Source organism: Oncorhynchus keta, chromosome 37 (genome assembly GCF_023373465.1).
Source record: "Oncorhynchus keta strain PuntledgeMale-10-30-2019 chromosome 37, Oket_V2, whole genome shotgun sequence".
In the NCBI taxonomy this organism is placed as follows: Eukaryota; Metazoa; Chordata; class Actinopteri; order Salmoniformes; family Salmonidae; genus Oncorhynchus; species Oncorhynchus keta.
Window position 1 is genome coordinate 10,907,530 of NC_068457.1, and position 26,278 is coordinate 10,933,807.

Consider the following 26,278-nt stretch of genomic DNA (forward strand, 5'->3'; position numbering starts at 1 on the left):
CATTATTGTTCTTTATCATACTACTTGCCTCAGGCGTCTGATCTCAGAGAGTTTTTAGCTGAAGACTTTCAGGTATTGTGAATGGTGCCCCTTTCTCCGAATAAGCATGTCTTTGCTAGTAATAACAGGCTGTGGGTGACGTTTCAATTGTGCAAAATAATCACTGCTGCTGGCAAACTGTACCTACTGTAGTAACTTATAGTACTACGTGCAGTACAACTGTTTTGTGTTTTCAGCATGGGGCTCATGTATGCATGATTGTCTGTAGTCTGCTACATTTTCTGACCAGTAGGCTACATCCTCTAAAAATGCTTTAATTCCTTGAGATTGAATTTGTAATACGCACATTCATTCCAATGTCATCATGATGGCATTTATTTTGTGCCTCTGACCAATGGTAGCTTTGCATCCATTAAAGACATTTTGCTCATATTGATGTTTTTATCATCCTCTGTAGATGACACCTGACTTGGACTGCAACTGAGCCAACAGACATGTGGGACCAGATCTTTTAGTCTAGGAAATGTTTTATACTGAAGCCTATTTCATTCTCATCCTTTACTCTCCTTGAGCTTCAGTAGTCACGTTTCAGAACAAATACTTTTGTACCGAGTCAGTTTAGAAATATACATTATATATTACACTTTACTGAACTGGAAACAATTCATAATTTAGTGATATGTATAAACTTAAAGCACTTAACTACATTGCCTTTAGAAGGTATTCCCACATTTTGTTGTGTTACAGCCTGAATATAAAATGGATTAAATTGATATTTTGTGTTACTGGTTTACACACCCTATCCTGTAATCTCAAAGTGGAATTGTTTTTACAAATGAATTAAAAATTAAAAACTGAAATGTCTTGAGTCAATAAGGATTCAACCCCTTTGTTTTGGCAAGCCTAAATAAGTTCAGGAGTAAACATGTGCATAATAACAGTTGAGAAGTGAATATCAACCAGATTCAACCACAAATGTAACGATGTACACTGAGAGTCGGGAAAGCAAGTTTAGGGAGTGAATACATTTGAATAAATAAATGAACAAAACACCGACATGAAACAAACAATGATGACTGGGGAAGAAACCAAAGGGATGACATATAGGGCAGGTAATCAAGGAGGTGATGGAGCCCAGGTGAGTGTCGTTATGCACGTACCGCTGGTGACAGGTGTGCCCCATAACGAGCAGCCTGGTGACCTAGAGGCCGGAAAGGGAGCACACGTGACAACGAAGACCAGAGAGGTTTTCCAATGCCTTGCAAAGAAGGGCAACCTATTGGTAGATAAGTTTAAAAAAATGACATTTGAATATCCCTTTGAGCATAGTGAAGTTATTAATTACACTTTGGATGGCGTATCAATACACCTAGTCACTACAAAGATACAGAAGTCCTTTCTAACTCGGAGAGGAAGGAAACTGCTCAGGGATTTCAATGTGAGGGCAATGAGGATTTTAAAACAGATTTTAATGGCTGTGATAGGATAACTGAGGATGGATCAACACCATTGTAGTTACTCTACTATACGTTACTCTTCTATACTAATCTAAAAAACAGCCAAAAGAAGGAAACTTGTACAGAATAAAAAATATTCCTGTTTGCAATAAAGTACAACTGCAAAGAAAATGGCAAAGAAATTAACTTTTTGTCCTGAATACAAAGTGTTATGTTTGGGGCAAATCCAACATGACACATCACTGAGTACCACTCTTCATATTTTCAAGCATGGTGATGTCTGCATCATGTTATGGGTGTGCTTGTCATCGGCAAGGAGTAGGGAGTTTTACCAAGACAGCATTGAATGTTCCTGAGTGACCTAGTTACAGTTTAGACTGAAAATAATTAGGTTGACCTCCACCTACATAGATGAACAATATAAACACTCATACATATTATGCTTCTTGTGCAACAGGGACTGGGGAGACAAATCCAATGAAAGCAACACTGAACACTTGAGTTATTCAATATGAGTTATTCAATAGCAATATTATATTTATTCATCAAATCACAAGTAGGTTGACTTTAATACTGGAAGCATTAACTAACAATGACCAAGAATGCAACTAGAGGGAGGCACAGATCACGAGTGGTAGCAAATGCTTATGTCCCTATACAACAAGCCAGAGCAGAGGTCACCATCGAAAGTGTCTGTCAATTCTGTAGTTCTAGGTTAAACCAAACACCATGCAACTGTAGCAAAACAAAACATTTTTTGGAAATGGTTTAATTTCCTTTTTCCTCAAATCAATAAACTACCTCAATATGATTTCCTTTCTTCCAATCTTTCATGTTTGGCCCCTAGGACAGAAGTAGTCGGCGGCTCTCACATCTTTTTCATTGACTGTGAGAGAAAGTTTTGTCTTCTCGCCTGTATAACAGGATCACTTTGTCATTGTGGGTGTTTACTGTGCTATGAAACCTGGCCTTTGTTGCCATCAAAACAAGTCTCTCAGGGTATTGTTTGGACTGCGGGTTATGTTAATGTTAGCTCCATGGCTGCTGAGTAAATAAGGGTAGCGCACAATATTTTGACCATAAGATAAAGTTCCTTGTTTGTGTCACCATAATTCTTGTAAATCTTCAAAGGAAAACTTCATTTGCCCAACAGTTTGCTTCAATGGATTATTATCAGTTTCACATATGATTAAAATACAATTGAAAGCAAGTTTATTCAATGGGTTTATACACATTACAATGTCAAATACATGAATGTTGTAGATTGTTATTGGGTCAAGGTAATTCAGAAAATCATGGCTGAATTTCACTTTGAGAGTGAAGTGTATTACTCTTACTCTTCAGTGCCTCTTGTGGCGATGCCCATGGCCTTCTCCAAGCCCATGGCCTTCTCCATGACCATGACCATGGTGGTCTCTACCACCAGGACTGTGTCTGCCTCCATGGTCACCACTGCCTCTGTGGTCTGGGGGGGTAGCAACCCTCTGGAGGACCATGGTCTCATCTCCCCCGGAGTGGTGGTCTTTATCCCCAGGAGGACAGGCCCTTGGTCCCCCTGGGGATGTCTCTGCTGATCTACTTCATACCCTGGGGGGTGACGACCACCTAGGAAAGAGAATCAGTCAAAAGGAGAATTATCATTCAAAACTGCTAAGCAAAATAGAGCAGACAGAACAATGGGGATATTTTACCTGAGCTGCTGCCAAACATTTTCAAGTCCCGGCGATGAAATATGTTACTGTGGTAAGAAAATTGCAACAAAGGATTCCGTTTTATAATCACTGTTCGAACATATTAATATAAGGCTTATAAAACAGATTAACCTGCCCAAAAGTTCCTTGTTCAAAATCTAAAGGTATTCCAATGCATTACATGTAATCAAAAGAATAAGGAATACTCATTTGAGATATACAAATACTGAATATATGCCAGAAATCAATAATGCATGTATTTTAGTTAACATAGAACGCAGATTAAATGAAGCGTGTACACGCCTGTAACTGGTTGGTAAGCAGCTCTCGATTCTGTCCTTTGTCTTGTGTGAAGGATGTTCTCTTATTTATAGGAACTGGATAAACTACACCCTTTAATTCCCGTCATGTCATCCTGCCTGTTGTACTACACAGGTGGAGCTGAGGTATGGACAGAGTTCATATCCCGAAACGCATCACTTTGTCATTCAGAAGCAAATAATACTACTCTATCATTTTAGCTTCATGTCGAAGTGGAAGAGAGAAGAAAAAAAACTTGTAGTACTATTCAGGGCGGCAGGTAGCCTAGAGGTGAAGAGGTTGGGCCAGTAACCGAAAGTTTGCTGGTTTGAATCCCCGAGCTAAGTAGGTGAACAATCTGCCGATGTGCCCTTGAGCAAGGCACTTAACCCCAATTGCGCCTGTAAGTCGCTGTGGATAAGAACACTGTGACATCCTGGCTTGGTGTAGGCTACTGCTATACAGTACATTACGTAAGTATTTAGTGAATTCCTAACAAAGCAAAGGAGCACCATTGAGGAGTAGTTGATAAAGCATGTTGAAATGTGAACCCAGTTTATTTGCAATAGATTGATGGTTGTGAAAGCCTGGTTTGAGGCCTAGGCAGGCAGCGGGGGATGCTTTGGTAATGTGGTAACTTCTTCAATTTTTTCTCTCTGCAGTATCCAGGACTGCATTAGCACTCTCCCTGGCCTCAGTAAGCAGAGCTGATGCTCTCTGTTGAGTCTGCAAAACACAAAACACGATTGTATGAGTATAACTATGTAATAAGCCACTGGCTCTCACCAAAATCTGTTTTTTGATTCATTTTCCAGTATTGATAGATTACCTACGTTGCAACCTAGGCAGAATCATTTTGGAGTCAGAAAGACCTTCAGGCTACATTGTTACTTTGAAGGACTCATCTGTGATATGCTTGAGGTTGATCACAACGTTGTAGTAGGCTCCAAACACTGCTGTTTCCAGGGCTTTAGCTGCTACCTGCAACGCCACGAAGAATAACCATACAAGGAAGATGTTTTTGTAGGCTGTCTACAGTATGTCATGTCATAGCATGTCATAGCTCTGGGGCATCTGTCAGAAAACGTTTTGCAACCATACTTAATGGAGACACTTATGGGTGTCCTGGCATTTTGAAATGCTGTTTTACAGTATGCCAGTAGGGTGGTATGTGTGTATAAGCAGTTGGCACTTTCACGTCTGCTCCCGCCCTTCCCCTCCCTGGAGCTTGAGGGCGCCAGGCTGCCCTGCATCACACACTCCTTCCATCTAGTACGCACACCTGCCTCCCCTCGTCACGCGCATCAGCGATATTGGACTCACCTGGACTCATTCATCACCTGTTTATTTCCTCCCCTATATTTGTCAGTTCCCCCGCTCCGTTCCCTGTTGCTGCATTGATTGTTTTTTGTCGGTGTTACCTGTTTGCTGACACTGTTACTGTCTCGTTCCATGTCCGTTCTATATTAAATGTTTCACTCCCCGTACCTGCTCTCCAGCGTCATCTCTCCAGCAGTCATTTATCATTCACTGCATGACAGGCACAAAACAAAGGGCGTAGGGGTAATGGGCAGGTTGAGGCAGGAGACCCTCCTGCATGGCAGCTTCCCTCCTGCGGCAGGAACAGGGGTAGGGGTAATGGGCAGGCAGGAGTAGGTAGGAATAGGGGAAGAGGCAGGTCAGAAGCAAGACCAGGGTAGGGGCAGTGGCAGGATTAGGCGTGGGGATAAGTATACAGTGTAGGAAAGAGGAAGCGCAGAGAGGTGAGATAGATTTGGAGCATGACAAGACTACACCATGACTACAAGACTACACCTTACGTACTATTAGACTAGATGAGCTGGCAGTAAAGGAACTACAGTAAACCAGTCTTCTTTGGGAAAGCCTGCTTTATGTGGTTACAAGGATGGGCCAGGTTGCTTGCCAGGTAAAAGGAGGTGGCGTGTGAAGACAGGTGACAGCGGGATACTGGAGAATGTACAGTAATGAGTTTCCATATATGTCAACCTGAAGTAAAGATGGTTTAAAATAGTTCCAACGTGTTGCGCTGTTTGTGTGTGTGTGTGTGTGTGTGTGTGTGTGTGTGTGTGTGTGTGTGTGTGTGTGTGTGTGTGTGTGTGTGTGTGTGTGTGTGTGTGTGTGTGTGTGTGTGTGTGTGTGTGTGTGTGTGTGTGTGTGTGTGTGTGTGTGTGTTTAATTACACATCTACTTTACTGACATGCTTCTCTGACATCTTGGATTCGACAGAAGTGCCATATATTGTAGCATGGCAATCACCTTTTGACTTCATCTGATGTGTTCCTTGGCATCTTCAATGCAGCCTGAAAACGAGAAAGTTAAACCTTATAAAACAGGAGTAACTGCATACAGTGTCAGCAAAGCCTATACAAGCCACATTTATTCTCACATCACAGTTAAACGCGTAGTGTAATACCATCAGCCTTCAACAAAATTCAACAATGGCATCACCACAACCTGTGGTGAAAATGCAACAAACTATGACTAGTATGTGAGGCTAGATGGAAGTGATTCATTGACAGGTTCATTGGCAGAGTCAAAGAGATCTAGAAAGTTGTACTAAACTCTTCTTTGTTCCCTGAAGGTTATATCGACACTCCTTTTCCACTAAAAGATTACATTCCACTACATTTTCATAGCAAAGCCACAAGACAGCAAACATCAAGATCATACCTTGTTTTCGAACCTCCAAAGTAAGCATTTACAAGAAACAAAAGCAGCTTTTATCATTCGTTCTTCACCTGAACTTTTATCATCAGAAGAAATATTCATCATATTTTGTATGACTCTCTGCTTAGTTAAAAGGCTGGGCAGGGTCACATCAGGTTGTGTCGCAATGAGCAGCAGGTAGCCCAGCAGTTACTGCGTTGGGGCAGTATTCGAAAGGTCGCTGGTTCGAATGCACGAGCCGACAAGGTGAAAAATCTGTCGATGTGCCCTTGAACAAGGGCACTTAAACCGAATTTGTTCCAGGGGCTCCGCATTACTATGGCGGACCCTGTAAAACAACACATTTCACTGCACCTATCCGGTGTATGTGACAATAAAACATGTATTTTTTCCTCAAAAAATTCTTAGCCTGGAATCCAATCTGAATATGCTCTGAAACGGAGTAAAGTGAAACAATAGTGAAAAACATTCCGTTAGGATTTCAGTCTAGTTTTTCCCGGTATAGTTCCTGCTTTCCCTAGCCCGGTTAACCCAGACTGAAGGCTTCAATCTGGTTTAACCATGATATGTTTCCCTCTCACCATATAACGACTGAATGCCTTGGAGTCTGCGTCCACCATGACCAGCAGTTCATTCATGGCCTGATGGAAGGGAGGGATGAGTCTCCTCATGATGCTGTCCAGGCTATCAAACTGCCTCTTCCCATAGGTCATCTGACCCACCATGGCTCCCAGAGCAGCCCCCTGAAATGCACACACACACACACACCTTTGACTCCTCCTTGTATTGTACATACTTTATATTGGTTTATTCCTATGTGCTGAGCAAGGTCATACGGGTGGTTCTACCATTGCAGCGATGGCAGCAGAGACTGACCCTCCTCCCGGAGCAGCGGTTCTGGCTCCCACGCTGCGGACAAACTGCAGCAGAGATAGATACACCAAACGCTTGTCCTCCTCAGTCCTCTCCACCATGTACCTAGAGTCACAACCATAGAAATAGTTTTGAATGACTAGAATGGAAAAGTCCCATAGGCCATGGAAATAGTGCACTCATTGGCACTCACTCTATGATTCTCTCTTTGGGGACGAAAGGCCCAAGTGAATCAAGCCCAAGTTTACTGATGACCAGGCAGACTTTGTGCTCCTCCTCCACAATGAAGAGCCTGTCTCTCTGGATGTAGAAGTCAGCACAGTCCAGCACGGCTCTCAGAGGTATGAGGCCTACTGGCAGGTTCAGGTCCTGGGGAAAAGAGGAAGGAAGGAGAGGTGTCAAATTGGCTCAACTTGTTGACATTATTAGCTGCCCTTATGTCACTGGTTCAAACCACCAGATCAGTGAGAGAGTTTTGTACAATAATGCTGTGCTGTTTTCAGCTGCGGTTGTTGTTGTTGTGGTCGTGGTAGCTCCTTACCTTGGCTGCACTGCAGATCTCTTCGTAAACAGTGTGGAAGGGCGTCAGCTCAAAGTCCAGGATGTTGGTGGACACCTGGGCTATGTTCGCCTCTTCCAGGTACCAGCCCACCTGCACCTTCTTCATCAGACCCGGCTATAATACAAATCAATCATGTTACTCTCTTTGCAAGCAGACAAGGCATAGGACTCAAAAATAGACGTTTATTAGTTCAGCGTCAGTTATAAAGAAGAGGAAAACAATAATGTATTGTAAAAATGAGAGGAATCTCTTCCAACGCCAAAGTAGCCGCGTGTCATTCATCTCTGACATTGGGCGATCAAGACCGACAGTAGCGAAACCTACCCTACCTGGTCTTTGCTTCTGCCTTTTTCCCGGATATCTAGTGCGATCCGATGGGCTTGTTCCTTCGTGCTGGAGGTGGTTAATGTTGTAGGCAACCAGGAATTTGCGAGCCCCTGCTACTGTACCTCCCCAGGAGGCCACGAAGGTGGCAGGGCCATAGTCAGGAGCCCACTCTGTCCTCTTCAACTGAGAACAATAGACACATCGGCATCATTTAGTGCTTCCAACCCCCTTTAAACATTGTGTGTTTGAGCTACAGACTTTTTAAAAACATTGGATTCGTCTATTTCTTCCGCATCAGTCAATACCAAACATTAGTCTGGGGGTTGAGCAGTGTTAATGAGAACAAGGCCGGATCCAGAAAATGGTTATTCTCACAAAAAACATCTGTAAAGTCTGAACGGTTTGAGCTACAAACTAATATGACCCCAGTATGAAAAGCTAAGACTCTCATGAGTTTTGCTCTATGACGCTCACAAGCCACACAAGAGTCATTAGAAAGGTAAGGGATCTTCTACACAGAAAATCATACACAATTATTGCACATTGTGTAAAATACTGTAAAAAGCTCACATAGTTGCTGTCACCAAACTCCACATCGTTGTCACTGACTAATTATTAATTTCCCACTGAGCAAACAATCTGTACTTGCAGCATTCTTATAAAAAAACGTTTTTATCACGTTTTTGCTTGGTGGGCCTTATTTTTTATTGACATTTATTGACAATAAAACTCATGAATGCAACTGTTTATGTCAACCTGTTTTGTGTTCCACGTGTATCCCTTGTTGTCTTGAAAACAAAATTGTAAAACACTTCAATGTGAGGATATAGAGTTGAAGTCGGAAGTTTACATACAGTTAGGTTGGAGTCATTAAAACTCGTTCTTCAACCACTCCACACATTTCTTGCTAACAAACTATAGTGTTGGCAATTCGGTTAGAACATCTACTTAGTTCATGACACAAGTCATTTTTCCAACAATTGTTTACAGACAAATTATTTCACTTAAAATTCACTGTATCACAATTCCAGTGGGTCAAAAGCTTACATACACTAAGTTGACTGTGGCTTTAAAAGGTTGGAAAATTCCAGACAATGATGTCATGGCTTTAGAAGCTTCTGATAGGCTAATTGACATAATTTGAGTCAATTGGAGGTGTACCTGTGGATGAATTTCAAGGCCTACTTTCAAACTCTTTGCTTGACATCATGGGAAAATCTAAAGAAATCAGCCAAGACCTCAGAAAAATAATTGTAGACCTCCACAAGTCTGATTCATCCTTGAGAGCAATTTCCAAACGGCAGAAGGTACCACGTTCATCTGTACAAACAATAGTATGCAACTATAAACACCATGGGACCACGCAGCCGTCATATCGCTCAGGAAGGAGATGCGTTCTGTCTCCTAGAGATGAATGTACTTTGGTGAGAAAAATGCAAATCAATCCCTGTCACGCCTTGGTCATTGTATTTTGTGTTTTTGTTATATGTTTGGGTAGGCCAGGGTGTGACATGGGTTTATATGTTGTTTTTCGTATTGGGGTTTGTAGTATTTGGCATCGCGGCTAATTAGGGGTGTTGTATAGGCTTGGCTGCCTGAGGCGATTCTCAATTGGAGTCAGGTGCTTCGCGTTGTCTCTGATTGGGAACCGTATTTAGGCAGCCTGACTTTCGCTTTGTATTTTGTGGGTGTTTGTTCCTGTCTCTGTGTAGTGTTCACCAGATAGGCTGTAATAGGTTTCACGTTCCGTTTGTTGTTTTTGTATTTAAGAGTTATTTCATGTATCGTTCCGTTTTCCTTCATTAAAGTCATGAGTAACCACTACGCTGCATTTCGGTCCGACTTTCTTCATTCAACAGACGAACAGTTACAGAAACACCCACCACTCACGGACCGAGCAGCGTGTAACTGGCAACGACGCAGATAACTGGCAGGAGCTAATGGAGTATACGACGTGGGAAGAAATTGACAGGTGGGCGGCCGACCCAGAGAGAGTGCAGGCGCCCGCCTGGGATTCGCTTCAGCAGTGCGAGGAGGGCTACAGGCGAATCGAGTCAAAGAAAAAGACACACCGGCTAAAACGGAGAGGCGCTGGTATAAACAGGCAGCAACAGCTGGAGCAGCAAAGGGAGGATGAATTATTCGGAGAATGGACATGGGAAGACGTGTTGGATGGTAAAGGTTGTTACACTTGGGAGGAGATATTGGCCGGAAGAGATCGCCTCCCATGGTAAACAGGTGGAGGCACTAAGGAGAGCAGAGGCAGCTGGAGATAGGAGCCGACGATACGAGGGAACACGGTTGGCAAGGAAACCTGAAAAGCAGCCCAAAAAAATTATTGGGGGGAGGCTAGAAGGGAGAATAGTTATGCCAGGTAGGAGACCTGCGCAAACTCCCTGTGCTCACAGTTGGGCTAGAGAGACCGGGCAGGCACCGTGTTATGCTATGGAGCGCACAGTGTTTTCAGTGCGGGAGCATAGCCCGGTGCGGCACATACCAGCTCTTCCTATTGGCCGGGCTAGAGTGGGCATCGAGCCAGGTAAGCTTGGGCAGGCTCGGTGCTCAAGAGCTCCAGTGCGCCTGCGCGGTCCGGTCTATCCAGAGCCACCTCTACACACCAGTCCTCCGGTAGCAGCTCCCCGCACCAGGCTTCCTGTGCGTGTTCTCGCGCCAGTACCACCAGTTCCAGTACCACGCACCAGGCCTCCAGTGCGCCTCGCCTGTTCAGCGCAGCCAGCGCTTTTCTCCTCTCCTGCGCTGTTGGAGTCTCCCGCCTGTTTAGCACAGCCAGAGCCTTTCTCCTCTCCTGCGCTGCCGGTGTCTCCAGTCTGCCCAGCTCCGCCAGTGCTCCCAGTCGGCCCAGCGCGGCCAGTGCTCCCAGTCTGCCCAGCGCGGCCAGTGCTCCCAGTCTGCCCAGCGACCCCAGTGCCGCCAGTCAGCCCAGTGCTGCCCGACAACCAGTCTCTTCCAGATCTGCCCGACAACCAGTCTCTTCCAGATCTGCCCGACAACCAGTCTCTTCCAGATCTGCTCGACAACCAGTCTCTTCTAGATCTGCCAGCCAGCCAGGATTTACCGGAGCCTACTACCTGCCTGAGCTTCATCTCAGTACTGGGCTTCATCTCAGTACTGGGCTTCCTCTCAGTACTGGGCTTCCTCTCTGTCCCGGGCTGCCCCTCAGTCCCGGGCTGCCCCTCTGTCCCGAAATACTTTTTTGTCCCACTGTAACTGAAAGTAGTGAAAGTACTACCTTTGAGTTTTAGCTTATTTTTCGCTGCTCTATTCTCTTATACAATGAGGGAAATGTTGCCCATAGGGTATGAATACAATAAAGTTAGGTCACATTTACATTTACATTTAAGTCATTGAGCAGACGCTCTTATCCAGAGCGACTTACAAATTGGTGCATTCACCTTATGACATCCAGTGGAACAGTCACTTTACAATAGTGCATCTAAATCTTAAAGGGGGGGTGAGAAGGATTACTTATCCTATCCTAGGTATTCCTTAAAGAGGTGGGGTTTCAGGTGTCTCCGGAAGGTGGTGATTGACTCCGCTGTCCTGGCGTCGTGAGGGAGTTTGTTCCACCATTGGGGGGCCAGAGCAGCGAACAGTTTTGACTGGGCTGAGCGGGAACTGTACTTCCTCAGTGGTAGGGAGGCGAGCAGGCCAGAGGTGGATGAAGGCAGTGCCCTTGTTTGGGTGTAGGGCCTGATCAGAGCCTGGAGGTACTGAGGTGCCGTTCCCCTCACAGCTCCGTAGGCAATCACCATGGTCTTGTAGCGGATGCGAGCTTCAACTGGAAGCCAGTGGAGAGAGCGGAGGAGCGGGGTGACGTGAGAGAACTTGGGAAGGTTGAACACCAGACGGGCTGCGGCGTTCTGGATGAGTTGTAGGGGTTTAATGGCACAGGCAGGGAGCCCAGCCAACAGCGAGTTGCAGTAATCCAGACGGGAGATGACAAGTGCCTGGATTAGGACCTGCGCCGCTTCCTGTGTGAGGCAGGGTCGTACTCTGCGGATGTTGTAGAGCATGAACCTACAGGAACGGGCCACCGCCTTGATGTTAGTTGAGAACGACAGGGTGTTGTCCAGGATCACGCTAAGGTTCTTAGCGCTCTGGGAGGAGGACACAATGGAGTTGTCAACAGTGATGGCGAGATCATGGAACGGGCAGTCCTTCCCCGGGAGGAAGAGCAGCTCCGTCTTGCCGAGGTTCAGCTTGAGGTGGTGATCCGTCATCCACACTGATATGTCTGCCAGACATGCAGAGATGCGATTCGCCACCTGGTCATCAGAAGGGGGAAAGGAGAAGATTAATTGTGTGTCGTCTGCATAGCAATGATAGGAGAGACCATGTGAGGTTATGACAGAGCCAAGTGACTTGGTGTATAGCGAGAATAGGTCAAACTCACTTTCTCTGACAAGGCCTCATACTCTCCTGCCCGGACAGAGGGAAGAGATCTCCTGTTCTCTTTCCTCGCTGCTTCTCCATAAAGATACACTATGGAGAAACGACAACGTGTCTTATTCACCTGTATGTGGCTTTTTGCGAGCAATACCATATTTACATTTACATTACATTTAAGTCATTTAGCAGACGCTCTTATCCAGAGCGACTTACAAATTGGTGCATTCACCTTATGACATCCAGTGGAACAGCCACTTTACAATAGTGCAACTAAATCTTTTAAGGGTGGGGGGTGAGAAGGATTACTTTATCCTATCCTAGGTATTCCTTAAAGAGGTGGGGTTTCAGGTGTCTCCGGAAGGTGGTGATTGACTCCGCTGTCCTGGCGTCGTGAGGGAGTTTGTTCCACCATTGGGGGGCCAGAGCAGCGAACAGTTTTGACTGGGCTGAGCGGGAACTGTACTTCCTCAGTGGTAGGGATGCGAGCAGGCCAGAGGTGGATGAACGCAGTGCCCTTGTTTGGGTGTAGGGCCTGATCAGAGCCCATATGGGATAGAATACACAGAACCAAGGGGCACTGCACTAAAACTGACCTTGTGGCTTTGTCTACAGCAAAGTAAATGGCCAATGTGTTAACTATAGGTCAATAGGTCAGAGAGGAAAACCTACCAGGTACATGCATCACATCTGTTAAGTGCTGGGCAAAAATGTTGGCACAGTTGACACAGTCCTCCATAGTGACATTCTGGACAGGGATGAAGGGACACACGTCCATGGCGCCCATCCGTGGATGCTCCCCTACAACAAACGTACATACTATTCCACTAAACACACTAAACAACTTATCAACAGTACTTAGTCACACCTTATTTGCACTTAAAGTGAGGTGGAGAGGAGTTGTGGTATTTCTGAACTATGGCGTCAGCATTTGTGGGTTCGATTACAGGCTCAAAATGGCCAGAAACAAAGAACTTTCTTCTGAAACTCGTCAGTCTATTCTTATTCTGAGAAATGAAGGCTATTCCATGTGAGAAATTGCCAAGAAACGGAAGATTTCGTACAAAGCTGCGTACTGCTCCCTTCACAGAACAACCAGAATAGAAAGAGGAGTGGGAGGCCCCGGTGCACAACTGATCAAGAGGACTAGTACATTAGAGTGTCTAGTTTGAGAAACATACTCCTCACAAGTCCTCAACTGGCAGCTTCATTAAATGGTACCCGCAAAACACCAGTCTCAACATCAACAGCAAAGAGGCGACTCTGGGATGCTGGTCTTCGAGGCTGGTGTATTGTGTTAATCACACCAGACTACTACTAACGGTTTCCTTCTGCTGTGTCAACAGATAATCCACTTTCTGTATCTCCCATGCCTACTCACCTTTTTGTTCCGGCCCTCTGAGAAGTTGGGCACACACTCCACCAGCTTAGCCATGTATGCGTAATAATCACAGAGTCGGGTCATCCGAGACAAGGAATCAGACCAATTTAAGGCATACGTTTATTCCCCCTTTCTCTCTGCTCCACGAGCACATACCAACCCATCCAGTCTGTCTCTTCATCCCCAAACGGGACATTTAAGCAGTCTGTCCATCTGTAACGTTGGTTGAATCATTAACTTGCTCTATTGTCCTCTTATCTAGGGCAGCTGGCAGTGATTCCCAGGCTGCTCTAGTCTAATATTTACCAGGACCTGGTGCGGATGGTGCCAGCCACTCATGCAACATTCACAGACACAAATCCCTGATTCACCATAGGTTAGACTTAAATACTGGAGCACCAGATGTGAAGGGTGAAGGAATAAATCCAGTATGATCAAATGAAGTATCCAAGCTGACAGACGGATAGCTGGTGAACTCTCCACTCTAGCTGTTACCTCTGCGTTCTCACCACAGCCATAGTAAACACTTGGCTAAGTCCTATTAGATGATATCTCAGGATCAGAGATGGCAATATCAATAATTATGATTGAAATGTGAAGTGGTGTACAGATCTAGCCCCACCGCTGCATTACGATATTGCATTCAATGCTAATTCCTAAATAGTACACAAAATATGCACCATCAACAATATGATTTGTTAAATCTGAATCAAAGAGCTTCATGTTGGTTATTATTAGCTATGGCAGTAGTGACTCTTTTATAGCCTCTGTGACCTTTGATCCAACGGATTAAACAGTCTATAATGGTCAAACATACTCAGCAGTCAGCATTGATCTAGGTGATCAAAGCATTACTCAGCTAAGTAGCAGTCAAGCAGGCCGATTCTTATTATCCACATTGACAGGTCAACTAGTTTGTTTTTATACAAGATGCATCCTACTGCTTTGGTCTTGTTACGCTGAAGATGCAACCACTGAGGCTATAGGCTGTGCTACCCAGCCCAGTGTTTCTGAAACCTGTTTCTGTGCTAGGGACTGTGTTCTAGCCAACTGTTGAAGGATTAAACATCAATTAATGAACACCTGTCTATGGTTGCATCACATCATCCTCCCCCAAAACAAACAAATACAGTTGGCTGGACTGGTTAATGAGTAATGCTACAGAGGGGATCTGGATGGATTGAGCTGCTTTTTTAGAACTGGACACTAAACAGACAAATATTTGAGTGTTTATTGGTGCAGTGGAACACTCCTCCTACTACCTGGTCCTATTGGCATACATTAACTTCAATGCCTATGAATAAAAACAGATAATTGTTTAAATAAAATGAAAGTCTAACTCCTTGTTTCACTCTGTGATCAACTCAAACTTTAGTTGCTCAATATGTAGGATGCAGATCATCCGAAAAAGGGTGTTCATGTTATGTACACACTTCACAATTGTGAGTATAAATAAAATGAATAGTATCAAAAACTACCACTCTGTTATTATCAATGTAACTAAGGTTTATATTTATGCATGTAGTAATGGGAGTGTGGCTCAGTTGAGAGAATGTGGATCAACACCCTTTTTTCATGGGCCTCAAAGTCGAAACGCACAAAAATGACAACCATGAAATACACCAGTAGATGTAAAGTACTCCACAAATTCCTATATAATTAGATAAGAGGTAGCATATCGAAAATATGAATTTCATTATTTTGGCCGTGTTGGAGAGCTTCAAATCCATGAAGCATTGTAGGTCAATTGTGACTTTTTTCAAATGTAACCTTTATTTAACTAGGCAAGTCACTTAATTAACAACACATTCTTATTTACAACGACGGCCTACACCAGCCAAACCCTAAACAGGACAACTCTGGGACAATTGTGCGCCACCATATGAGACTCCCAAACACGGCCGGTTGTGATACAGCCTGGAATCGAAACAGGGTCTGTAGTGACGCCACTAGCACTGAGATGCAGTGCCTTAGACCGCTGCGCCACTCGGGATCCCGACTGATTGAATTATCTACAAATAATAATCATAATAATCATTATTTGTACATCTCTCATTCGGGAGTCGCCCACTTGTCGGCTGCAATGTCGAACAAGTGCATAATATTGAAGGTCCAAAACAGAAAAAGACGGAAATAGTCACGAAACTTTCCCAGCGGATCACTTGAGGCACGTCTGAGTTGAAAGGTTGAACGCAGTTGCGCTCTCGCGAGATTCGTTGCCTGTTTTCACAACAGAAACATATTTTTATATTTTACGAAACGTTTTTCTAAAATATCCAAGCGCTGCATAGAATGCTGGCTACAGGAGCAGTAAGTACACAAACGATATTGCTAGCTTGCAAGCGTTATCTAGCTAGGTTAACAAGAGCTTACACAAGGCTTTTGAATTTTTTTTTGCTAGCACAAGGCCAGTTACTGTCCTGACTTTGGCCAGTAGAGTTGCTATTAGCTAGCTAATGCAAAACGTGTTACAAAGATGTTTCGAACACCTCTTGTGGTAAACTGTTTGGATAATACATGCATTTGAATGAGCTAGTTATGGTAGCTAACTATGGTGGCGAACTATTTGGGAGAAAGTTACTGTATCCATGACAGTAACGTTAATTGACATATTGTTGTTGACAGTTGTTAGCTACCGTACGGTAGCCAGCCAGCTAGCTCCCTAGCTAACTCATTCATTCATGCAGGTGGCTAGAAACCCATTGCTAGCCCTGTTGTTAATTCAAACACTTTGTCAATTTAGCTCAATGTGTCCACCTCTCCTGTAAAACAGGCTGTAACCACGGCTCTGGCCCAAGTGGATAGGGAAAAGATCTACCAGTGGATCAACGAGCTGTCCAGCCCAGAGACCCGCGAGAATGCCCTGCTCGAGCTCAGTAAAAAACGGGAGTCCGTGCCAGATTTGGCTCCAATGCTATGGCACTCCTGTGGGACTATAGCTGCTCTCCTGCAGGTAAGATTGTGGACGACACTAACTGGCCAGTCTCCAGCAAGATGGAGCATGGTTTTCCTCTGTGAGTGTGGCTCTAAACTTGATGATGACCCGCTTCATACTCTTTCATAAATAGGAAATAGTCAACATCTACCCCTCAATAAACCCCCCAACCCTCACCGCTCACCAGTCCAACAGAGTATGCAATGCATTAGCACTTCTGCAATGCGTGGCCTCTCATCCAGAGACAAGGTGAGTCCCTTGATTTCTCTCTCATCATGATTGAATTGAACAGTGCACTTATCCAAAACAGTCAGTGTATTTTCTTCTATATGATGTGAAATGTGTAACTTATGTACTGTTGTTTTTCACAGATCGGCATTTCTGGCAGCACACATTCCTCTGTTCCTGTACCCCTTCTTACACACTGTCAGCAAAACACGACCATTTGAGTACCTCCGACTCACCAGCCTAGGAGTCATCGGTAAATATCCTTTATATCATTTTTGTGCTTCTATTGCTATGATGCCTTGTCTCTGTCTTTTCTTCTCTCTATCTCACTCTCTGATGTTGTCATTGCCTAAGTAATGAAATTATCCAATTACTTTGACAATACAGTATGTGTCATGTATGTTTCTCTATAACTTGTTCCTGTTTGATTGGCAGGTGCCTTGGTCAAAACAGATGAGCAGGAAGTGATCAACTTCCTGTTGACGACAGAAATCATTCCCCTGTGCCTTCGCATAATGGAGTCTGGCAGTGAGCTTTCCAAAACGGTATCTCTCGCAGTATAGCGCTCTGGTTCTGTAGCTCTCTCTCTCTCTCTGTAGCTCTCTCTGTTAGAGGTCGACCGATTATGATTTTTCAATGCCGATACCGATTATGATTTTTCAATGCCGATACCGATTATTGAAGTACCAAAAAGCTGATACCGATTAATCTGATTATTTATTTATTTTTTAAATGTTATTTTTATTTGTAATAATGACAATTACAACAATACTGAATGAACACTTATTTTAACTTAATATAATACATCAATAAAATCAATTTAGCCTCAAATAAATAATGAAACATTTTCAATTTGGTTTAAATAATGCAAAAGCAAAGTGTTGGAGAATAAATTAAAAGTGCAATATGTGCCATGTAAAAAAGCTTACGTTTAAGTTCCTTGCTCAGAACATGAGAACATATGAAAGCTGGTGGTTGCTTTTAACATGAGTCTTCAATATTCCCAGGTAAGAAGTTTTAGGTTGTAGTTATTATAGGAATTATAGGACTATTTCTCTCTATACCATTTGTATTTCATATACAGTGGGGGAAAAAAGTATTTAGTCAGCCACCAATTGTGCAAGTTCTCCGACTTAAAAAGATGAGGCCTGTAATTTTCATCATAGGTACACTTCAACTATGACAGACAAAATGAGAGAAAAAAAAATCCAGAAAATCACATTGTAGTATTTTTTTATGAATTTATTTGCAAATTACGGTGGAAAATAAACTTTTGTTATTGACCAAATACTTACCTCAATACTTTGTTATATACCCTTTGTTGGCAATGACAGAGTTCAAACGTTTTCTGTAAGTCTTCACAAGGTTTTCACACACTGTTGCTGGTATTTTGGCCCATTCCTCCATGCAGATCTCCTCTAGAGTAGTGATGTTTTGGGGCTGTTGCTGGAGAACACAGACTTTCAACTCCCTCCAAAAATTTTCTATGGGGTTGAGATCTGGAGACTGGCTAGGCCACTCCAGGACCTTGAAATGCTTCTTACGAAGCCACTCCTTCGTTGCCCGGGCGGTGTGTTTGGGATCATTGTCATGCTGAAAGACCCAGCCACGTTTAATCTTCAATGCCCTTGCTGATGGAAGGAGGTTTTCACTCAAAATCTCACGATACATGGCCCCATTCATTCTTTCCTTTACACGGATCAGTCGTCCTGGTCCCTTTGCAGAAAAACAGCCCCAAAGCATGATGTTTCCACCCCCATGCTTCACAGTAGGTATGGTGTTCTTTGGATGCAACTCAGCTATCTTTGTCCTACAAACACGACGAGTTGAGTTTTTACCTAAAAGTTATATTTTGGTTTCATCTGACCATATGACATCCTCCCAATCTTCTGGATCATCCAAATGCTCTCTAGCAAACTTCAGATGGGCCTGGACATGTACTGGCTTAAGCAGGGGGACACGTCTGGCACTGCAGGATTTGAGTCCCTGGCGGCGTAGTGTGTTACTGATGGTAGGCTTTGTTACTTTGGTCCCAGCTCTCTGCAGGTCATTCACTAGGTGTGGTTCTGGGATTTTTGCTCACTGTTCTTGTGATCATTTTGACCCCACGGGGTGAGATCTTGCGTGGAGCCCCAGATCGAGGGAGATTATCAGTGGTCTTGTATGTCTTCCATTTCCTATTAATTGCTCCCACAGTTGATTTCTTCAAACCAAGCTGCTTACCTATTGCAGATTCAGTCTTCCCAGCCTGGTGCAGGTCTACAATTTTGTTTCTTGTTTCTGGTGTCCTTTGACAGCTCTTTGGTCTTGGCCATAGTGGAGTTTGGAGTGTGACTGTTTGAGGTTGTGGACAGGTGTCTTTTATACTGATAACAAGTTCAAACAGGTGCCATTAATACAGGTAACGAGTGGAGGACAGAGGAGCCTCTTAAAGAAGAAGTTACAGGTCTGTGAGAGCCAGAAATCTTGCTTGTTTGTAGTTGACCAAATACTTATTTTCCACCATAATAATCCACCATTATTTGCAAATAAATTAATTAAAAATCCTATCCTCTGGATTTTTTTCCTCATTTTGTCTGTCATAGTTGAAGTGTACCTATGATGACAATTACAGGCCTCTCTCATCTTTTTAAGTGGGAGAACTTGCACAATTGGTGGATGACTAAATACTTTTTTGCCCCACTGTACCTTTTGACTATTGGATGTTCTTATAGGCACTATAGTATTGCCAGTGTAACAGTATAGCTTCTGTCCCTCTCCTCGCCCCTACCTGGGCTCGAACCATGAACACACCGACAACAGCCACCCTCGAAGCAGCGTTACCCATGCAGAGCAAGGGGAACAACTACTCCAAGTCTCAGAGCGAGTGACGTTTGAAAAACTATTAGCGCGCACCCCGCTAACTAGCTAGCCATTTCACATCGGTTACATCAGCCTCATCTCAGGAGTTGATAGGTTTGAAGTCATAAACAGCGCAATGTTTGAAGCATTGCGAATAGCTGCTTTCCTTAAACTCACTAAAGTGCTGTTTGAATGAATGCTTTCGAGCCTGCTGGTGCCTACCATCGCTCAGTCAGACTGCTCTATCAAATCATAGACTTAATTATAACATAATAACACACAGAAATACAAGCCTTAGTTTCTGGATTTGACCATATTAATTACCTATCATCTCGAAAACAAAACGTTTATTCTTTCAGTGAAATACGGAACCGTTACGTATTTTATCTAACGGGTGGCAACCCTAAGTCTAAATATTGCTGTTACATTGCGCAACCTTCAATGTAATGTCATAATTATGTAAAATTCTGGCAAATTAGTTTGTAACGAGCCAGTCAGCCCAAACTGTTGCATATACCCTGACTGCGTGCAATGAACGCAAGAGAAGTGACACAATTTCACCTGGCTAATATTGCCTGCTAACCTGGATTTCTTTTAGCTAAATATGCAGGTTTAAAAAATATACTTCTTTGTATTGATTTTAAGAAAGACGTTGATGTTTATGGTTAGGTACGATTGTGCCTTTTTTGCAAATGCGATTTTGTTAAATCATCCCCCGTTTGTCAAAGTTGCCTGTCTATTTCTTCCTAACAAAGTCTTCACACAGTTCACAACGAGCCAGGCGGCCCAAACTGCTGCATATACCCTGACTCTGTTGCAAGCGAAGTGACACAATTTTCCTATTTCAAATAAATTAATGTTAGCAGGCGATATTAAGTAAAAATGCAGATTTAAAAAATATATACTTGTGTATTGATTTTAAGAAAGGCATTGATGTTTCTGGTTAGGTACACGTTGAAGCAACAACAGTCCTTTTTCGCGAATGCGCACCGCATCGATTATATGCAACGCAGTAATATCATCAACCATGTGTAGTTAACTAGTGATTTTGATTGATTGTTTTTTATAAGAAGTTTAATGCTAGCTAGCAACTTACCTTGGCTTCTTACTGCATTCGCGTAACAGGCAGGCTCCTCGTGGATGCAATGTAAGGCAGGTGGTTAGAGCGTTGGACTAGTTAACCGTAAGGTTGCAAAATTAAATCCCCGAGCTGACAAGGTAAAAATCTGTCGTTCTGCCCCTGAACAAGGCAGTTAACCCACCGTTCCTAGGCCGTCATTGAAAATAAGAATGTGTTCTTAACTGACTTGTTAAATAAAGGTGTAAAAAAAAGGTGTCCAGAAATACAGATTGTAATGAACTTGAAATCGGCCCTAATTAATCGGCCATTCCGATTAATCGGTCGACCTCTGGCTCATAGCCTGTCTTCTCTTGAGAGCCAGGTCTGCTTATGGCAGCCTTTCTCAATAGCAAGGCTCTGTTCACTGAGTCTGTACATAGTCAAAGCTTTCCTTAAGTGTGGGTCAGTCTTTTTTAGGGCCAACTAGCATTCTAGTTTGCTCAGTTTTTTTGTTAAATACTTGACACATTGGAAATAATTATCTTTTTGTTTTCTCATGATTTGGTTGGGTCTAATTGTGTTGCTGGCCTGGGGCTCTGTGGGGTCTGTTTGTGTTTGTGAGCAGAGCCCCAGGTGATGGCTTTTTTTATTGAAGGTTTGTGAACCTCTTCCTTTTAAGTGGTTGTATAATTGAACAGCTCTTGTCTGGATTTTGATCATTTGTGGGTATTGGCCTAATTCTGCTCTGCATGCATTATTTGGTGTTTTATGTTGTACAAGGAGGATATTTTTGCAGAATTCTGCATGCAGTCTCAATTTGGTGTTTGTCCAATTTTGTAAATTCTTGGTTGGTGAGCGGACCCCAGACCTCACAGCCATAAAGGGCAATGGGTTCTATAACTGATTCCAAGTCATTTTTTTTTAGCCAGATCCTAATTGGTATGTCGAATTTTACTTTCCTTTTGATGGCATAGAATTCCCTTCTTGCCTTGTCTCTCAGATCGTCTCCAGCTTTGTGGAAGTTACCTGTGGTGCTGATGTTTAGGCCAAGGTATGTATAGTTTTTTTTGTGTTCTAGGGCAACTGTGTCTAGATGGAATTTGTATTTGTGGTCCTGGTGACTGTACCTTTTTTGGAACATCATTATTTTGGTCTAACTGAGATCTACTGTCTGGGTCCAGGTCTGGCAGAATCTGTGCAGAAGATCTATGTGCTGCTGTAGGCCTTCCTTGGTTGGTGACAGAAGCACCAGATCATCAGCAAACAGTAGACATTTGACTTCAGATTCTAGTAGGGTGAGGCCGGGTGAGGCAGACTGTTCTAGTGCCCTCGCCAATTCGTTGATCTATATGTTGAAAAGGGTGGGGCTTAAGCTGCGTCCCTGTCTCACCCCACGGCCCTGTGGGAAGAAATGTGGGGGTTTTTTTGGCCTATTTTAACCGCACAATTTTTGTTTGTGTACATGGATTTTATAATGTCGTATGTTTTTCCCCCAACACCACCTCATGCCAAGTTGAGTCAAAGGCTTCAAAGGCAACAAAGCATGGGAATACTTTGCCTTTGTTTTGGTTTGTTTGTCAATTAGGGTGTGCAGGGTGAATACGTGGTCTGTCGTACGATAATTTGGTAAAAAGACAATTTGACATTTTCTCAGTCCATTGTTTTCACTGAGGAAATGTATGAGTCTGCTGTTAATGATAAATATATAGGATTTTCCCAAGGTTGCTGTTGACGCATATCCCACTGTAGTTTTTGGGGTCAAATTTGTCTCCACTTTTGTGGATTGGGGTGATCAGTCCTTGGTTCCAAATATTGGGCAGATGCCAGCGCTAAGGTTGATGTTAAAGAGTTTTAGTATAGCCAATTGGAATTTGTCTGTATATTTTATCATTTCATTGAGGATACTATCAACACCACAGGCCTTTTTGGGTTGGAGGGTTTTTATTTTGTCCTGTAGTTCATTCAAGGTAATTTGAGAATCCAGTGGGTTCTGGTAGTCTTTCAATAGTTGATTATAAGATTTGATCATGTAAATGTTTTTGCTGTTCTTTGTTATAGAGCCAAATAGATTAGAGAAGTGGTTTACCCATACATCTCCATTTTGGATAGATAATTCTTCGTGTTGTTGTTTGTTTAGCATTTTCCAATTTTCCCAGAAGTGGTTAGTCTTCAATTACGTTGAGCTGATCTCTGTCTCTCGCACGCTCTCTCTCTGTCGTTGAGGCTCGCCGGACCAGGTTGTGTCGTGAAGCTAGCCACCGCAAGGATTAGGCACAATAATGGAATTTGCAGTTTTCCTTCAATATAAAAGTATGACATTGGCAGTGATGCAAATGAATATAAATTGTATTATGCCATACTTTTATTTTGAAGGCTAACTGCAAAGTCCACTATTGTGGCTAATCCTTATTGTGGTTGGCTTCACATAGATGGGTCTGATCACCATTAATCAAATAAGAACTGTCTTATAAATTAGGGTTATTTTAGATGACACCTAGCTAAATAGTTAGCAAGCTAACTACAGCTACAGAAACGGGTTACGTCATGTTATTTGAAACGTCAAATAGTGTTATTTGACGTGTATCTTTTTTGACACGCAAAGACCCAAACGGCGTTCATAGAAATCCTTGTTGAGAATGAAACAAGTGAACAACGAAACAGCACAGCAAGTAAGGGACCTACGTAAATGCCACCAAAATATCCTTTTGGTCTGTGTGTGTAACCTTTTATTTAACTAGGCAAGTCCGTTAAGAACATTATTATTTACAATGACGGCCTACCCCGGCCAAACCCGGATGACGCTGGGCCAATTGTGCCCTGACCTATAGGACTCCCAAACACGGTCGGATGTGATATAGCCTGGATTCGAACCAGGGATTGTAGTGACGCCTCTTGCACTGAGATGCAGTGGCTTAGACTGCTGCGTCCGTGTGTGTGTGTTAACTATTTAACTGTACTAGAATGCTTAAAAGGCCGCTAAAAATTTGAATATCGGTTATCAGTATTGTTTTTGTTTTTTTGCATGGAAAATATCAGATATCGGTATCGGCCAAAAATGTCATATCGGTGCATCACTAATTTCAACCCACATTTTTTTGTCCGACAGGTAGCAACTTTTATACTACAGAAAATCCTACTTGATGACACAGGGCTGGCATACATTTGCCAAACGTATGAACGCTTCTCCCATGTGGCCATGATACTTGTAAGTTCAAGGTTAACCAATATTCAAAATATTATACTTTTCTAGACACTGTTTTCTTCCTGAATATTTTTTTTTAAAGTTTAAAAATATATTTTTTTGTCTCTCTTTCAGGGAAAAATGGTTCTTCAGCTCTCCAAAGAGCCCTCTGCTCGTCTTTTGAAACATGTTGTCCGCTGTTACCTACGCCTGTCAGACAACTCCAGGTATTGAAATCAACTCTTCGACCCGCTGTTGCTTGTCTCGTTTAGCCTGCGTTCATTCCTTCAGTGTTTTTGAAGCAATTTTCAAGGAATTACTAAAAAAAACATATTGGGGAAATGATGTTGGGCACTGAAAACAGTGGATGTGGTCATGGTCTTATCTGGATAGATAATAGATTCTGCTGATAGTGACTTACTCACTATCATAACTAACATGACTTTGTTTTTCTCACCTCTGCCCCCACACCAGAGCCCGAGAGGCCCTCCGTCAGTGTCTACCAGACCAGCTTAAAGATACCACATTTGCCCAGGTCTTGAAAGACGACACCACCACCAAACGCTGGTTGGCACAGCTGGTGAAGAACTTACAGGAAGGCCAAGTCACAGACCCCAGGGGCATCCCTCTGCCCACACAGTAGCTCTCCTCACTTCTCCAGCAGGGTTGCACAATTATGGTAACTTTCCCATGATTCCCAGGTTTACGAAGACTTTCCTGGAATCCGTGTGGAATAATCAGAAAATCTGGGAATTTTCCAAATGGGACTTATGTAAAACCTGGGTATTTTGCCAAAGTTACTGGAATTTTGCAACCCTACTTACCATGCAGCTGCACTGAGTGATACCCACCAGCAAGGACCCAGCTTCCAGAAACAGGAAAAATCCACCAGTTTGAATGACAGACGGTCTCATAAAGGGCTGCATATTTTGTGAAGAAAGACTATTGAATGAAAGACCTCTACTCAGCTGTTTTCTCACAGTATCTTTCATTCAGATCAAACTGTCTGCCCTATCTCCAGAAGTGTATGGATGCGTTTTCACTTGTCCTCAAACTATTAGTTCTATATTTTTTCTCAAGGAAATGTTGGAGTCTTCACTAAGTGTTCTGAGATTGAAGTGTACGACAGAGTAAAATGTTACACCTTGACGTATGCGGTACTGTTTATGTGGCATACTTTCTCTTGTGTAATAACATTACAAAGTAACTGCTTTGTAGTTACATGCATGTGTTATAGATATGCACATCTCAGATAGGCTAGTGAATGGAAATCAACTGAAATCAAGCTGCTTCTGTGTTGTGTATATTACAGAGGTTGCTGCAAGGTAAACGTGTTGGCGTGCTTCAGTGTTAACAGATAAGGGACCCCCCCATTTGAGCCTTGGCCCTGTCTATCTATGTGAAACCTGAGCTGCTGCAGTGTATTATTGATGCTCTGGAACCTGAGTGGAGACTCGGTCAGAAAAAATAAGTTAATGTTCTCAGTGCTAAACTGTAGAGGTAACTCCGGCCTCAACACAGCCTTGTTCTCTGTCAGTGGCAAAGCAGGTAGCCTAGTGGTTAGAGCTTTGGGCCAGTAACCGAAAGGTTGCTCGGTCGAATCCCTGAGCTGACAAGGTATACGTCTGTCATTCTGCCCGTGAACAAGGCAGTTAACCCACTGTTCCCTGGTAGGCTGTCATTGTAAATAAGAATTTTCTTAACTGACTTGCCTAGTTAAATAAAGGTTAAAAAAAACAACATTTGAGTAATGCCTCTTCTCTTTAAACTCTCCTCCTCTGACCTGGCTTATTCATCATTTATAAAAACACTGACCTGATGTGCCAAGTGTGAGTGTACTGCATCTTTGATGAGTACGGTGTCTCCCTTTAGGTAATTGTCCCCTGTTCACTTGGGTTCATTGCAGCAGGTTTAGTTGTCTTTATCTTGAACAAATTCTGAATCATTTCAATACGTTAACATGTTTAAGTTCTGTTTTATAAGTCATTAAACAGTGTATACAAAATAAACTCAATGATGTGTAGTATACTGTATATACAGTAGAGTAATGCTGGTAACATGGGGTTAGTCATTTATGGAAAAGTATGACCTCAGTTGTTCAGTTTGGGGCACCTATGTAACCTTTCACCTCATTTATGAATGAATAGTACCTTTTTTATATTTATCGAAAGAAGACCTAAAATGTGTAGCTGAAGCTTAAAGTAATAACAGTTTTTGATCTGGGCTGTTGGCTCAGGTACTTGATCTTTGTACAGCTCATTACATTTCAAACTGACTGCCCATTTAACACTCCCTTTGAATGGAAAAAAACTCAACAAAGACGAGGTTGGATGAATGGAGGGGGGGA

General features: G+C 43.0%; 2 protein-coding genes and 1 pseudogene across 7 annotated transcripts in view; 2 read left to right on the forward strand and 1 right to left on the reverse strand.

Annotated features, from left to right (window-relative positions):
- LOC118370180 (signal transducer and activator of transcription 1-alpha/beta-like) overlaps positions 1–860 on the forward strand; it is a 31,704-nt gene extending 30,844 nt beyond the window's left edge. For 2 of the 3 annotated variants that reach the window (XM_035755042.2, XM_052499106.1), the window contains exons 23-24: positions 34–72; positions 458–860. In XM_035755042.2, coding sequence (XP_035610935.1) covers positions 34–72; positions 458–484 — 66 coding nt within the window. In that variant the 3' untranslated portion in view covers positions 485–860. The remainder of the gene's footprint in view (positions 1–33; positions 73–457) is intronic. The other variant, XM_052499107.1, reaches the window with a different exon arrangement.
- Positions 861–4,975: 4,115 nt separating this feature from the next.
- On the reverse strand, positions 4,976–14,204 carry LOC118369983 (formimidoyltransferase-cyclodeaminase-like; annotated as a pseudogene).
- A 1,569-nt stretch (positions 14,205–15,773) lies between these two features.
- Positions 15,774–25,671, forward strand: LOC118370181 (CCR4-NOT transcription complex subunit 9). Of its 4 annotated transcripts, none has more exons than XM_052499109.1 (8): positions 15,774–15,996; positions 16,460–16,639; positions 16,755–16,870; positions 16,993–17,102; positions 17,285–17,394; positions 23,857–23,955; positions 24,067–24,157; positions 24,393–25,671. In XM_052499109.1, exons 1-8 carry the CDS (start codon positions 15,979–15,981, stop codon positions 24,572–24,574), a joined length of 906 nt encoding a protein of 301 aa, XP_052355069.1. In that variant the 5' UTR covers positions 15,774–15,978; the 3' UTR covers positions 24,575–25,671. The 4 variants fall into 4 exon arrangements, with proteins under 4 accessions (XP_052355069.1, XP_035610940.1, XP_052355068.1 ...); XM_035755047.2 differs by having other exon boundaries at positions 15,790–15,996; positions 24,067–24,158; positions 24,406–25,671; XM_052499108.1 differs by lacking the exon at positions 15,774–15,996 and adding an exon at positions 16,049–16,183.
- The last annotated feature ends 607 nt before the right edge of the window (positions 25,672–26,278 follow it).